The sequence below is a fragment of the Podarcis tiliguerta genome, assembly GCF_965153285.1.
Source record: "Podarcis tiliguerta genome assembly, chromosome: 3".
In the NCBI taxonomy this organism is placed as follows: domain Eukaryota; kingdom Metazoa; phylum Chordata; class Lepidosauria; order Squamata; family Lacertidae; genus Podarcis; species Podarcis tiliguerta.
This window is the reverse complement of record NC_139536.1, coordinates 116,138,688-116,154,768: the sequence shown is the minus strand read 5'-3', so window position 1 is coordinate 116,154,768 and position 16,081 is coordinate 116,138,688. Positions and strand designations below refer to the sequence as shown.

Below are 16,081 nucleotides of genomic sequence, written 5' to 3'. Positions count from 1 at the left end.
ATCTTGTTTTTATTATTGCTTGTAAGCCGCTCTGAGCCCGGCCTTGGCTGGGGAGGGCGGGGTATAAATAAAAAATTATTATTATTATTATTATTATTATTATCTGCAGAGTTTGACCTTAACTACTTTATCTAAGGACAGTTTCATATGCTATGTTGTAAAAGTAGTAAGTCTACAGATTGTAAATTCATTGGGGTCAGGAACCTGTAGTCTCCTGCATTGTGAAGCTTTATTATTATTATTAATATTTGATTAAATTTATATACTGCCCTTCAGCTGAGGATCACAGGGTGGCAAAATCAGTATTTGTTTTATTTAAAACACTTATATCTACCTTTTTCACAAAGTGAGTTCAAAGTGATAAAGAACAACAGATCCATTATAAAAATGTGGAGCAGTGGTTGGATCTGGGAGATAAGGGTTGAAATCCCTGTTCAACCAGGAAGATCACTGGATACCCATGGGCCAGCTGCTGTCTCTCAGCCTAACCTACCTCAATGGGTTGTTGGGAAAATAAAACTACTTATGCCACCTTGAGCTCCTGGGAGTTACAGGTGACATATAAATAAAATAATAAAAATTAAAAAATTACAACAAATGAACACCAAATAAACATCAGTAACAGAGGTAGCGTCAGTAAAATAAAACCAAGAGAGCAATAATTAAAAGCCTTCTGGAACAGCAAAGTCTTTGTCAGACTGTTAGAAGGGGGAAAAGTTGATGAATAAATAAACGATATTACATTTTGCACTCTGAGATCAGAATTCAGAACAGCACTGCCTGTAGGTGCCTATCGCACTCGCCAGTTCCTATTCTTCCCCGTTTGTAAATGTTTTTGGCTTCTGTCAGGTGTCTGTTCTTCGTGCTCCTGCTTCTCTTCTCCAGAGTTATACCACAGCAAACCATTTAAAAAATAGTAATTTATTTTTTGTGCGGAGGAAAGGCATTTGCGATAGACAGCCTTTGTGCATGACGTCATTCTCGGCGACTGCGGGAAAGGTCCTCTTCTTCCCCGGCGCCTTCTGGAACTTTCGTGCCGGCGAGGGAGCATCGGTTGGGTCTGGCGCCGGAGCTTGGCGGGCGGGGGGAGGCAGCGCAATCGATCTCCATCGGGGGCTCCAGAGGGGCATCCGGGGTCAGTCATGCCGGAGAATGCGGGCACGAAGGGCGGCCTGGTGGGCGCGGGGAGCCGCAGCTCCGGCGGGAGCCGCGGCTCCTACCAGGACAGGGACAAGCCCACCCAGATCCGCTTCAGCAACATCTCGGCGGGGAAAGGTAATGTCGCGGCCCAGGCCGGGGAAGCGCCCCTTGGCCCCAGGCCGCGCGGGGGGGGGGAGTGAGCGGAAGGCGCCATTGTCTCCTGATAGGCGGCCGGGGGGGGGTTCCTAGGCCGCGCCACGCCCTCCGTCGCTCCTCCACCCCTCGGGGAAAGGGGCCTGTTGGCACCTTCGCGGACCGGGCAGCGGCTCCCCTTCCCTCCTTCGCAAGTGGCGCCGTGTGTGGTATTGGCGCTGTGCAGAATCCATTGAACGTGTCTGGGAACATAACATAGGGAGCTATTGCTTTGTTTAGTTTTTCTTCTTGCTTTTATTATGTGCTTTGTATTGTGCATTTTTGTGCTGGAGGCCGCCCTGAGATTTCAGGAGGCAAGGCGGTATACAAATTTAATTAATAATAATAGTAATAAAGATGATGATGGCAGTAGTAGGATAATAACCCAAGCATGCTAGACAGTGATTTTGCAGAAGTACATTGCAGAAGTACATTGCGATGCAAGTAATTTATTTTTCAGCTACAAATGTACCACTTGTACGTAATGATTAAATATTGTGCTGTGAAACTTTGGATGACAGATTTAATTAATTAATTATTATTATTATTATTAATAATAATAATATGAGCTTTGCTGGACCAGTAGCCCATCTAATCTAGCATCTTATTCTCACAGTTGCCAACCAGATCAGTATTTTGGGAATGATTCATGGTCTGCATTGTTTCATACTTTCTGGATGTCTCATGCTCCTATTATAAAGGGGTTGTGTTCTGTGTTATAAATCAAGCACCGATAGCAGTTGTGTCTTTTTGTTTTCCAATGCATTTCTTATCAACAAAAAACTTGATGTGGCAAGTTTATTCTAAAAGTGTGACCCAGAGGAAAGTTTGAGAACTCCTAAGTTATGGTATTAGGAAAAGGTAACCATGCTGAAGATTGCTGAAGTCAGTCTTTTGCTGTGTGAGGGGAAAGGAAAGGGAGCATCTCTTCTGCAAAGCCGGAAGAGCTCCAAAGATGAAACCGTATTAATAGTGCAAACACAGCTTGCTGAATAAAAGCTATTGGGGGGACCGGACACTTTCTGTGTTGCTCATTCATGTGCATACCTACTCAGAAATCAGGCCCTTGTTCCCTTACTGTTTGAGACTGCATGTGCCATGTACATAGATAATGCTGTAACAATCATGAATAAATTGGAGGTATGTATCTTGGTTATCAGAGCAAAGTAAATCTAAATGAACATATTGGTGGACTGTGGGCCTCCCGAATGCTAAAACAGAATTACAGTGATCTGAAATAAGCTTCACCTTTTATGAAAGACATTCCTGTATTTTGTGTAAGAGAGTTGTCATTGTAAGATAGTAACAGCCCAGAGGACTGAGGAAGGCTTTCATGGACACCATGGTGCCTTCATGTATTGGGCTGGAGATGGCAGGGTTAACTTGTATTGAAAACATCTAAGCAGTGTACAACAAAACATAAAATCCGGATAAATGTAAGAAGACTAAAAGCAGAAAAAGTTGTAAAGAATTCACCAATCACAAAGTCATAAAGAACTGACCAATCTCATAAAATGTGCATAGATACCTGGAAAGGCCTGTTGACACCTGGAAGACTTAAAAAGGCACCTAAACATAAGTGAAGAAAATAAATTTAGGGGGCATCATAAGGCTGTTCGGGAACCTGACATGCCTCAAGATGTCAGCAAATACATTTTTAGTGCTGCAGGGAACAGCTCCTCTTGTCCCCAGAGAGAAGGGAAATTCCCATAGGTGGTGGTGCTTTCAGTCCCATCCTCCATCACCTCCCAGGTCTAGTCTGAGTTTGGCTCCAGACAGGGATAGATTTGTAATGGGATCAGAGCCCAAGGAATGCATGGGGTAGCATTTCTACTAGCTCCATCCCATCAGTTAGAGGTGTCCATGGCTAGGCTTTCCTGTGCAGCCAGCAGAACCAACTTAGAATAATTAGATGAGCATCAGAGCTTCAGGAATCTGCCATGTGTGGTTGCTGCCTGGATCATTCCAATGTCTGCTGGAAAATAAAAATTACATTTTCACTTTTATTTTAGCGGTTGCAGATGCGGTTAGGACAAGCCTTGGACCAAAGGGAATGGATAAAATGGTACGTCTTGAGTGTATGCCTATCATATTGTGCATGTAGCAAATTTTTTAATGGTGCTTATGAATTCTATATAATGCATTTTCTAAGCTGCTGTGAAGTTAGTTATTGCTCATAAACTTTCAGTTGTGTGGGGAAAAGGCTTTATGATTAAATTGTCATGGAGCAGGTTCCATGTTGAGTGGAATGGATTGTTTTGGTTAGCACTAACTATACAGGCAGACAAACATAAAGAGGTTGTGCTGAGAATGCATACAAAGTGAGGTTGTTGAATGGCAAGATGCTTCAGGCTTTTGAATAGCGCAAAGGGAGGGCACATGTTTGGGGAGTGATAGCCTAATCAAGGCTCCAAGGTAGGTGTGCTTAGATGTTGAAGGGCATGTATCCGTCACACTTGATGAACCAGCTTTGCCCTTTACAAACAGACCAGATCACTGTGATCATCTGGGGAAGCCCTCCTCACTGTCCCAGTTTTCACACATTCATTTAGCTTCAGCACAAGCCAGAGGTGCTGGCTCATAGGGGCTGAGAATTTTGGGGCCCCTTCAGTATTTTCAGGGAGGGGGCCCAGCCACCCCAATGTATGGGGTGCTCTGGTGCAGTACATGGCCTCCCTACTGCAGGGTGCCCAGCAGCACCTGGCCGCCTCACGGCATCATACGTGCACGTCACATGTTGCACATGTAACATCACAAGCATGCCTTGTGTGCATGTAGCATAAGGCAGCCTTCTCAATCTTCACTGCCAGGTGGCACTGCTGGTACAAGCCAAGGCTTTTAGCGTAGTAATTTGGAACATCGTGCCTTTCAGAATCAGGCAGCCTAGCATGCACTCTTGGTTTTGTTTTTCTCTTTCTTGAGTTGGTCTACAACGCTTATGTTTTTTCAGATCCAAGATGGCAAAGGAGATGTAACAATCACAAATGATGGTGCAACAATTCTGAAGCAGATGCAGGTCCTTCACCCTGCAGCCAAAATGGCAAGTAATATTTAAATTAAATTTCCTGTCAGTCCCCAAGGTGACATCAAATCATGCACATACAATCCTCCAACTTTTTAGCTGTTGTTTAGTTGTTTGTAGAAAACAACATTGGGCCTAGAATTTTGTGCAGCTATATGTGGAGCTCTTCCTTCTGACGGCATCTGTCCAAAAAAGAAATATACAGGACTGTTACAATGATTCAGTACACATAATGTTGATCCTTTTGCAGAATCTGGGACATTACACAGCCCCTCCCGAAGAAACAACTGGCAAAAGTGCCACAGAAAACCACTACTGTAATTGTAAAATGCTTATGGTCCACATAAGCCTGATAAACATTTTTTTTGTTTTTTGTTTAACCTGAATTAGGGTTATTGGTGTACCATTCCAAGTAACAATGGACAAATGGCCGTTGCCAGAACATTTTAGTTAAAATTTAATGTTCATTGTGGCAGATTGTTACAATGGATTTTCAGGCTGAGTGGCATGAATTAAATTACAGTATTTGACCAGAGTGCCCCTTGGCAAGAAGAGCATATAACTGATTAGTGACAGCTAAATCAAACCCAGCTGTGTCTGCTTTGAGTATGACATTTAACCAATATTTAAAAACATTACTTCAAGTAGTGTAGTTAGGTAATCTTATGTTCTGGGCTTAATGGTCTAACATAGGGTTGAGAGTGGTGTTGAAAACTCCCATTGTTCTAGGTGCATTTTGTGACAGGGAATTTCATTAGCACGAGCAGTTTCTGAGCTCTGGGGCAGTACTGCACCTAAGATTTCAGATTAAAACTGCAGAGTGGAAGGAAAGGAGGACCTTTTTCTGCCTCCCCACTTCCAGCTACTCTCTGAATACTGTAGAAGAGACCCTCTTAAGAATATTAGGGGGCAGGCAGGGGAAGGACTAGACCATGTGGAAAATGAGCACAATATTTTAGCTGCAGTTCATTCATTTTCAGCTTTGTATTCTTGTTATAAAAACAGCGCCTAGACATTCTGTTGTTGCACCCATAACCTAGTCTTATAATCCATTTAGCTCCTAGCTTTCATATCTCAGTTTCTAGCACTGGTTGAGAGATTTCATTAGATGCTAATATGTATTAACTTCAATTTCCTCAAAATGTGGTAAGCTAGATCTGCTGTGTTTGGGAACAGCACTGATCTCAACTGGATTAATACTTCCCCAGAGTTACTGCAGTGAGGTTTTGCAGCATATTCAGTATACTGTTAATCACAGAATATTATTTTTTGTTCTTGCATTTTTCTTGCAATTCAGGGCAAATAATAATTATTTTTTAACATTTGGCAACACACAGCTGGTGGAGTTATCCAAAGCGCAAGATATTGAAGCTGGGGATGGCACTACTTCTGTTGTTGTCATTGCCGGAGCTATGTTAGACGCTTGTTCCAGACTCCTTCAGAAAGGTAGGTTTCACTTTAAAAAAAATACGTAGGTAATTTTGGCATATGAAATAAATGGAGACTCAAAAGGATGAAATTGAAAGAGAAAACTGAAGATATAAACACCTGTGTAGTCCTAAGTATAGCATATGTGTTTTCTTTTCCCAAAGTACAGTGGTGCCCCGCAAGACGAATGCCTCGCAAGACGGAAAACCCGCTAGACGAAAGGGTTTTCCGTTTTTCAATGCGCTGCGCAGGACGAATTTCCCTATGGGCTTGCTTCGCAAGACGAAAATGTCTTGCGAGTCTGGAGTTTTTCCCCCGCTCTCCACCCCCTTTTTCTAAGCTGCTAAACCGCTAATAGCCTTTTAGCAGCTAATCCTCTAATCCCTTAAGCCTTTAATAGCTGCTAAGCCGCTAATAGGGTTGCTTCGCAAGACGAAAAAACCGCTAGACGAAGAGACTCGCGGAACGAATTAATTTCGTCTTGCAAGGCACCACTGTATGTGTACTAGTGGGTCTGTGGGAGGGAAGGGGAAAGGTGGTTGTCTATTTTGGACTTACTATTTTTGGGATACATTGATATATCTTCCAAAGCCAGTTTGAAGTCTATATCATGATATCAGTTTCACAGTTTTTGACCTGGCAATATATTGTGAATCATTGTGTGTGTGTGTGTGTGTGCGCGCGCCATGTATAAATCACAGGGGGGGGGAGTGAAGCTAGCCAATGCCTCTACATGGCTCCATCCTTATTTCTGACATTATGATATATCAGTGTATTACAATGTTTAGCTGGTGATATATCAGCATGTTGAAAATCAAATATTGCCCAGCCCTACTCCTGACGTAATAGGAGTATTGGATGTATCTACATTTTTGTATTGGCACTATTACGAACCTGTGGTAATTGTGACATATCTCCCCCAAATGGATTTTTGTGTATATGTTCAGTGATACAAAGTTTTTGGAGGTTAGTAATAATAATGATGATGATAGACCAGGATATGACGAAGGAAAATATTCCAGAAAACTTTATTATAATTTTATTAGAGTTTGGGGTTTGTTTGTTTTTTTTGGAAGGAATTGGATCTTAATCAGAAAAAGAAACAATCATTTTTATGATGGGCCTAAAATGTTGTTTCTTGCATTGTGTTTTCTCTAAAATAATGGGGGTGGGGTTCAGCTAAAATGGATGATTAGTGTTTTCTTTTAGTCAAGGCAATGGAAGGTTTGGAATTCTATTGCTAGAGTTCATTTGTTTAATATTCAGGATTAATAATAATAATAATAATAATAATTTCTATTTATACCCCGCCCTCCCCAGCCAAGGCCGGGCTCAGTGCGGCTTACAAGCAATAATAAAAACAAGATGAATGATTACAACTTTAAAACAAAAGTAAAATACAACATTAAAATAATGGAACATTAAAATATTAAAATGTAGCCTCATCGTAGGAGGAGAAGGAAAAGAAAAAAGAAAGAGAGGGAGGGAGGGAATCAAATTGGCTCCAAGCCAAAGGCCAGGCGGAACAACTCTGTCTTACAGGCCCTGCGGAAAGAAATCAGATCCTGCAGAGCCCTGGTCTCATGAGGCAGAGCGTTCCACCAGGCCGGAGCCAGAGCTGAAAAGGCCCTGGCTCTGGTTGAAGCCAATCTAACTTCCTTAGGGCCTGGGACCACTAGGGTGTTGTTATTTATGGACCTTGAGGCTCTCCGTGGGGCATACCAGGAGAGGCGGTCCCGTAGGTACGAGGGTCCTAGGCCGTGAAGGGCTTTAAAGGTCAAAAGCAGCACCTTAAATCTGACCCTGTACTCCACCGGGAGCCAGTGCAGCTTGAAAAGCACTGGGTGAATATGCTCCCATGGCAGAGACCCCGTGAGGAGCCTCACTGCAGCATTCTGTACCCGCTGCATCCATTAAGTGGATGTGAGCTATAATAATGTTCAATATTGCAAAGCATATTTTATATGCTAATTTAACTTGAAACTTCACCCCCAATGACTTGTTTTTAAGTGTTGTTGAATAAACTTAAATCAAACTGTTTTCTAGGCATTCATCCCACAATCATCTCTGAGTCATTCCAGAAGGCATTGGATAAAGGTACTGAGATCCTGACCAGCATGGGGCAGCCTGTTGAGCTGAGTGACAGAGAAACCCTACTTAACAATGCAGCTACCGCACTGAACTCAAAGGTGGGTAATTTGTGACATATGTGGTTACAGTATGTCTAGCTCGTTCTTTAAATATAAATTGCATGCAACTGTATTAACTAATAATTGAGACCAAAGTTTGGACCCTCCTTACAGTAATATTAGGAATGCTTCAATTACTTAGAATTGCCCGACATTTCTTGAGAGGAATGTTTTATGGTGGTGCTCTGATCCTGCTTGCTAGCATTTAAAGAGAGGTGCTCCCTCTGCAGGACCCTTTGAATGTGTGTGGCATCATTATTTACTTGCAATGTTGCCTTTTAATAGTGAAAATTCCAGCTGCACTGGCCAGAAAAGAGCCTTTGCAAGTGCATATTCTTTTCCCTTAGATCTTGCCCTGCTGCTCTTTAACTTCACCACTAAAATTGTACTGCTGAGTCAGAGATTTACTTAGAGATTCAGAATGGGAATTGCAACCTCCATACTGCTATCTGGTTCTGTCTTAAATAAGAAAAGAAAAATTAAGGAAACAACATGCCAATTACTGTTATGAGCCCTACAAAGAAACAGTATAAACTGTTGATCTCCGTTTGTTTAATTTAATGTAACTGTTAGATAGATTGAAATTCAGATCCGTTGGTGGAAGTTCTTATGGAAATGTGCAAAACCAATGAAAACCCCCCAAGTAAAATGTGGGTCTTCACTAAATCCCTGCAGGTTGTATCACAGTATTCTAGTTTGCTTTCTCCAATGAGTGTGGAAGCTGTGATGAAGGTGATAGATCCAAATACAGCTAGCAGTGTGGATCTTAGAGACATCAAAATTGTTAAAAAGCTTGGGTAAGTAGTAATCTCAAAATACAAATTCTGTTACCTATTTATTTTTAATTATTATTGTGCTAGCTTACTCTTTCAATCTTCTTTCTAGAGGAACAATTGATGACTGTGAATTGATTGAAGGGCTGGTCCTCACCCAGAAAGTGTCCAATGGTGGTATAACCAGAGTTGAAAAAGCTAAGATAGGTCTCATTCAATTTTGCTTGTCAGCTCCAAAGACAGATGTAAGTTGCTTTGTTTAATTTGTTATGTCTGCATCATTATGAGCTATCTTTATACATTGATTGCAACTTCTTAAAAATTCTAAGTATGTTAACAGTACATTATTTTATTTTACTTTCTGAATAGAATTACATGTCAAAAACTTAAAATAGGGGTGGGCTGACTTGTATGATTGGTTGCTTACATAGATTTTATGTGGTCCAACAGCGAATCAGATATTAAGCACTTTTGTTTTTAACAGTCAAAATCTTTGTTAAGGTTTCCTATTAAGAATCAGCAAGAACTATTGGCCCACTACTGAACTGCCTATATCTCTCCAGTTTAAGCCTGAAAAAGAGATATTAGCATAAAAGAAAGTCATTAATGGCATATTCTTCTATAAACTAAGCTTAAGCTTGCAACTGCTTAGCTTGCAACTGAATGCTTTGATTGTAGACAGTGAGTTATATATTGCTATACTACATATAGAAATTTTGATTAAGGGTAGCCAGCATTCTCGTTCCAACTGCCATCAGTCCCAGGCAGCATGGCTAATAGTAAGGAATTTTGGGAGTTGTACCACAATGTCTGTCTTTTGATTTAGATGCTTAGTTAAGCTTTATTATGCTTCTTCTCCCGTTAGATGGATAACCAAATTGTTGTTTCTGACTACACTCAAATGGACAGAGTCTTGCGTGAAGAGAGAGCTTACATTCTCAATTTAGTTAAGCAAATTAAGAAGACAGGATGCAATGTGCTGCTCATTCAGAAATCTATTCTGCGGTATGTTTATTCCAGTAATGTGCTTGCTGTTGAAGAATGAATGATATTCGGGATTAAAATTGTTCATGGTGTGATAAAGTTTAAGAGACTTGCTCTGAAACGTATTCCTTAAACCACGGGCAGGCAACTGAATCTGGCCAGTGGACCAGACATTCAGCCACATTTGAGGCTCTGACTGTCAGATTTCACTCACACACATGTGGTTGAATGTTTAGTCCAACCACCTATTATGTTAGATGACGCTAGTCCGCTGCTGAAGCAGCAGTTTGAGTAAAGTGGGAAGTAGAGAGGGAGAGGGCTTGTAGGCCTTTTGGAGAGATTTAGGGAAAGCTTTAAACCAATGATGTCCAGTTGGGCCCAGGATAAATAATGACATCTAGTTGGGCCCAGGATACGTAAAGGTGTGTTCTGAGTCTTGGGAAATTCTGGGTCTGATCAGCGTAGCTTGCCCATCACTAATAACGCTGCTGTGATTCTGGTTGATTTTCTAGCTCATTCATTGTGTTGATTTCAGGGATGCTCTAAGTGATCTAGCACTACATTTCTTGAACAAAATGAAGATAATGGTGATTAAAGATATTGAAAGAGAAGACATTGAGTTTATATGTAAGGTAAGGAGGAGCTGTTAACTAGTTCTGCTGTAGGTGAATATTTGATTCAAAAAGTATTTGAAATTGGTCATAATAATGATTGGCACAGCTTTGGAATTTGTTACACACTTTGTATGTAGGCTGTGGGAGAAAACAATATGTGAAAGAATTAGTAGGCTCTATTTGTCTCACTTCTTCCCAAGGAAGTAGTAATGTGTCATCTTGCTTATAAAGATGCAGCTGTAAACTGTCTTACTTCAAGCTTATACATGAGTGGTCGAAAGTAAGTCCCAAGTGGATATAGGATTGCAGCCTGAGTATAAAGTATAGCATATTGAACTATATCATACCTTTTTAATCTATGGACCCTGTGTTGATTTATTTTTGAAAAGACCATTGGAACTAAGCCAGTTGCTCATATTGATCAGTTTACTGGGGATATGCTGGGATCTGCTGAACTGGCAGAAGAGGTCAATTTAAATGGATCTGGAAAGCTAGTAAAGGTAAGCAGAACTCCTGTTTAGCTATTTAGCTTGCTTCTTTATGACACTTGAAGTAATTTTCTTTTCATTTTCATAAAATGTATACATCACTTGATTGTAAAAACCTTAAAACAGTTTACAAAAAGATAAAACCAGGATTTTAAAAAATACAATACATTAGAACAGGGAGGCCCAACTCTTCATACTCTAGGTCCCTGTCAGAGCCCTCATGCCTCCTTCCCAAAGCCCAGCGCCTTGCTTACCCAGCTTTGGGGACATGGGATGGAGGGGGGGTCAAATGTTGCAGGGAACCACCAGAAATGCCTCGAGGGTGGCAGACGGCCCCTGGGCTGTGTGTTGGACCACCTGCATTAAAACATACAGAAAGTTAAAAAACTAATATTACAATTCATATCATTACCAAGCATTTGGTTAGGCTTGTATAAACAGGAATGTCTTTAACAGAGCCCAAAACAAATACAGTCCTACCTTGGACCCCGAGCGCCCTGGAACTCTGATGTTTTGGCTCCTGAACGCTGCAAACACAGAAGTGATTGTTCCTGTTTGTGAACTTTTTTTGGAACCCAAATGTCCAACAGGGCTTCTGCGGCTTCCTGCAGCCAATCAGAAGCTGTGATTTAGTTTTCGAACGTTTTGGAAGTCGAACGGACTTCCGGAACGGATTCCATTCGACTTCCAAGGCACAACTGTACAGTGAAAGTGTATCTATTGTATGATATAAATAGGCAGGGAGTTCCACACTAAACTATTGAGTTATTACAAATGTGGAAGGGGTGTTACGTGGCACCTGTAGTAGTGCCAGTTCCACCGATTGAAGTTGTCAAGTGGATACATGTTTGGTAAGGCAATCTCGTAGGTAAACTGGTCCCAAGTTACAGTTGTACCTCAGAAGTCGAACGCCTTGTGAGTTGAATGTTTTGGTTCTTGAACGCCGCAAACCTGGAAGTGATTGTTCTGGTTTGCAAACGTTTTTTGGAACCCAAATGTCCAACGCGGGTTCCGCAACTTCTGATTGGCTGCAGGACCTTCCTGCAGCCAATCAGAAGTCGTGCCTTGGTTTCTGAACAATTTGGAATTTGAACGGACTTCCGGAATGGATTCTGATTGACTTCTGAGGTATGACTGTATTAAGGGCTTTGTATACTAATAGTAACACTAATAGTAATGTGTGTGAAACGCAACCTTCCGTACAGAATGAAACCTCACCACCTTTGAGTTAATGATCCCTCTACCATAGTGCTGATTCCCAAAAGAAATTATGAAGCTTTACTGTGGGGTATTTTCATAACTTTTGGACTACTGTGAAAATTGCTCATTGAGGCTCTCATCTTCACCTGGCAAAAAGATAGTCCACCCTTTATTGGTACCAGGAGATTGTAGCAGGACTCAGGGAAGACAGTCATCTCTAATTTGTGATGGGCCAAGCCACTTATAACATAGTTAGCCTCTACAGCAGACCATTCATGGAACAGCGGGGTAATATGCTTCTGCTGATACAGCCCTATAAGGGAGTGTTGTTGTTTAGTCATTTAGTCCTGTGCGACTCTTCGTGACCCTATGGACCAGAGCATGCCAGGCACTCCTGTCTTCCACTGCCTCCCGCAGTTTGGTCAGACTCATGTTGGTAGCTTTGAGAACACTGTCCAACCATCTCGTCCTCTGTCGTCCCCTTCTCCTTGTGCCCTCCATCTTTCCCAACATCAGGGTCTTTTCCAGGGAGTCTTCTCATGAGGTGGCCAAAGTCTTGGAGTCTCAGCTTCACGATCTGTCCTTGCAGTGAGCACTCAGGGCTAATTTCCTTCAGAATGGATAGGTTTGATCTTCTTGCAGTCCATGGGACTCTCAAGAGTCTCTTCCAGCACCATAATTCAAAAGCGAGTAGACTGCTACATTTCTCACCAGTTGAAGCTTCCAACAATGTGAAGAGCAGCCCCAAGCAGGCATCACAGTATTTTAGGTGGTTTGATGGACATGCATGATTGCCGTCATCTTTCCATCTGATCAAGAACTTTGTTCATCTCCATTGGGATTGTCCGGATATTGGAGTCAATTCTTTCTGCTCAATCAGATCTAGAATGGCCTTTGGGGGTGCTTTATTGACTCTCTTTGGGCTGGGGTCTATAGGAGCAGTGCTGCTAATTCTCTAAATATTGTAGTGACACTGTTTTTGTCCTGCAGATTACAGGGTGTGCTAGCCCTGGAAAAACGGTAACTATTGTGGTCCGTGGCTCCAACAAACTAGTAATTGAAGAAGCTGAACGTTCAATTCACGATGCTTTGTGTGTCATACGCTGTTTGGTAAAGAAAAGGTAATGTATAAGACTTACAGACCAGTAAAGTCACCATTCAACTTTACCAATGCCTTTTGTTAACATTTTCAAACTGCAAAATTCTAATTTCAGAGCCCTGATTGCAGGTGGTGGAGCACCAGAAATAGAGTTGGCCTTACGCTTGGATGAATATTCTCGCACCTTGAGTGGCATGGAGTCTTATTGTGTACGTGCTTATGGAGAGGCCTTGGAAATAATTCCATCCACCCTGGCTGAAAATGCAGGCCTTAATCCTATTTCTACTGTGACTGAGTTGAGAAACAGACATGCACAAGGAGAGAGAACTGCAGGAATTAATGTCAGAAAGGTAATGGGCAAAGTGGTGAGACAAAAGAAATACATATTATTGTATATTATTCCATAGAATTTTGTTTTTTATATTGGAGTTTATTATGTAGTTTATTGTATGCTGCTCACTGCATTATGCATAACTCAAAGGAACAGTCAAAATAGCATGTATTTGTTTTCTTTATTTCTGGTGTTCCGCCTGTGAGTGTAATTTTACATGTAGCCAAAATGGTATCATCTGTGCATAACAGAGAGATATCAAAAGGTTTTGTGGATCGCTGAGGTACAGGATATATTTAAACGCAAAAAAAATTGGGGGGGGGGGCGCTCCCTAGAAACAGCCTGATTAAGATTGAACTTGATTAGAGACCACAAAATGCTGACTGGTGGTTGGGGTGGTTTGGCTGGTTGAATAGAAAATGAGGTCTGAAGTAGCTGGACTCATGAACAGCAGTTGCCTGCACTGCAACATTTTGTTGCAGTGACTGGGGCAACCCAGTCAGGTGCGCAGAATACTACTACTAAGTGTAATTTCAATAATAATTGGCAAAGGAATACAATAGAGGAATCTCGGGTTGCATTCTAGTTACATGGTATCGATTCATCAAAAACCAGAGGCGAACTGTTGACCCCAGTTAATATATTCAGTTTCATAAAAACAGCATTGACATAAAATTCACTTGCATTCTCAAGCCTATTTTGCTGTTCAGCTGTGACAGTTGCTAAATGTATTTTTATTTTGTTTATTTCTGAGTTTAATATTTTTAAAAATTCTAAGTGGTGTACAATCAATACAAATTAACATAAAATGGCAAAATGGTATCATAAACACCAATCTAGTGATACAGGGTCCAGTTGGAACTATGTTTGACTCAGATGGATTCATTCAACACGGATCTTGCTCCAGTTGATTCCAAAATAGAAAACTTTATCTTAAATGCAAGAGCTGCTCATTGGAACTTCGTTTTACTTATGTTTGAAAAATGTCAAGTGTGGTTTTTGAAGCTTGATAGTGGAATGTACCTAGAGATAATTGATTGTTGGGGCTTACTGATCCAAGGAACCAAGAATTAAATATTTGGCTCTGTCTGTAGATCCATCAAAAGTGACCTTTTATTGCCCAGAGTAAAGCAACAGAAAAAGTGGCTTGCTTTTATTTTCCTGTTGTGAAATTTAATATTTGATGGAAACCTACTATGAAACAACTGAGAAGTCTTTTTTTATTATTAATATGACATTTTACTGGTGTTAGAAAAATAATTATATATATATATATATAACTTGATTGCACAGCTTATTGCAGTTTTATTAAAAATGGTAAAGATTAACATAGTCAGCACTATAAAATATTTGATTATTTTAAGGCTACTTCAACTAGAATTAGTATAATTAAATATATTCCTTGGCTGCATGCCATCAGTGCCTCATATACTTACTGCACAAGAATATTTGTTCTTTCCTACAAGCTGAGATCATGTACAGCATGCTCAAAAACACTTGTAAACTTGGATGTGAATATGGTTAAGTGAGTTGATTGGCCACCTAATGAGGCAGGAGTGCATTTCTCTAGAATGAAAATGTTGGGATACCTAATTTCATGTAATTTATGCTGGTAATTTGTTTATAAACTGAGGTTTCCATTCTTAATTTGTAGGGTGGAATTTCCAATATCCTGGAAGAATTGGTGGTCCAGCCTCTGTTGGTTTCCATCAGTGCTCTGACCCTGGCGACAGAAACAGTCCGCAGTATTCTTAAGATTGATGATGTGGTAAGTTACACTTAAAGGCTAACATTCTTGCAAATGGATATTTCATAGCAGTTAGCAAATGTTAAGTGACAATTCCTGTTATATCATAATGTGAATCTGCAAGTTAACATGCTGCATTTGTAACTAAATGATGAAAGTTGCTGTTCAAATTTAAAGAGACAAATAACTTTGTGAAAGTGTAGATTAATGCTGGATACCAACAATGATACAAAAGAATGTTGGTGATGCAGAGACATTTGAAGGTAATGGTTAAAAGTATCCTCCCATACCATTCTGTTTCTCTTTGCAGGTGAATACCCGATGAGATGACTAAAGAAACAAACTGTGCAGCTCAGCACAGTGTCGCAAGTTTGGAATGCAGTTCCTTCGTTGGACGTTGCATAACTCCCAGTTACATTTCATGTATACTTGTCAACTTAAATTAATAAAACCTTAAATTCTCAAGGCATGTCTTGTTTACATTGTCTTTATAGCTAAACAAAGCGCACCCCCAGCAGTTTACAACAATTGATGCCGTTAGAGTTAAAACCAGTATTGCCACAGAAACTAAAGTTGCCACTCTTGATTTCAGCTGATCAGTCACTTTAAAATGTTTATAGTTATGCTAGGCAGTAAGCCATGGTAGCTTCAAACTCAAAGTCAAACTTAACAGAAGACAAGCCAAAGGGTTTTCTGGATAAGGATGGAAGTAATTTGTGTTTCTCGTCTGTCTGTAATTCCACATCTTTGCTTCAGCTGAGACGACATGTTTTCATTTCAGCTTTAATTTAAACGCCTAAAATGAATGGTGTCAGAAGTTACATCAGTTCATGCTGCTGGTGACATGAGCTCTTGTACCGTAAATCTAGGTCAG

General features: G+C 40.8%; 1 protein-coding gene across 1 annotated transcript; it reads left to right on the top strand.

The window, feature by feature from the left end:
• The first annotated feature begins 988 nt into the window (after positions 1-988).
• On the top strand, positions 989-15,676 carry CCT4 (chaperonin containing TCP1 subunit 4). Its single transcript, XM_083435437.1, has 14 exons — positions 989-1,275; positions 3,345-3,397; positions 4,283-4,372; positions 5,692-5,800; positions 7,829-7,971; positions 8,647-8,768; positions 8,857-8,989; positions 9,610-9,749; positions 10,264-10,360; positions 10,732-10,842; positions 13,021-13,151; positions 13,245-13,479; positions 15,115-15,228; positions 15,518-15,676. Exons 1-14 carry the CDS (start codon positions 1,143-1,145, stop codon positions 15,530-15,532), a joined length of 1,626 nt encoding a protein of 541 aa, XP_083291563.1. The 5' UTR covers positions 989-1,142; the 3' UTR covers positions 15,533-15,676.
• Positions 15,677-16,081: the final 405 nt, after the last annotated feature.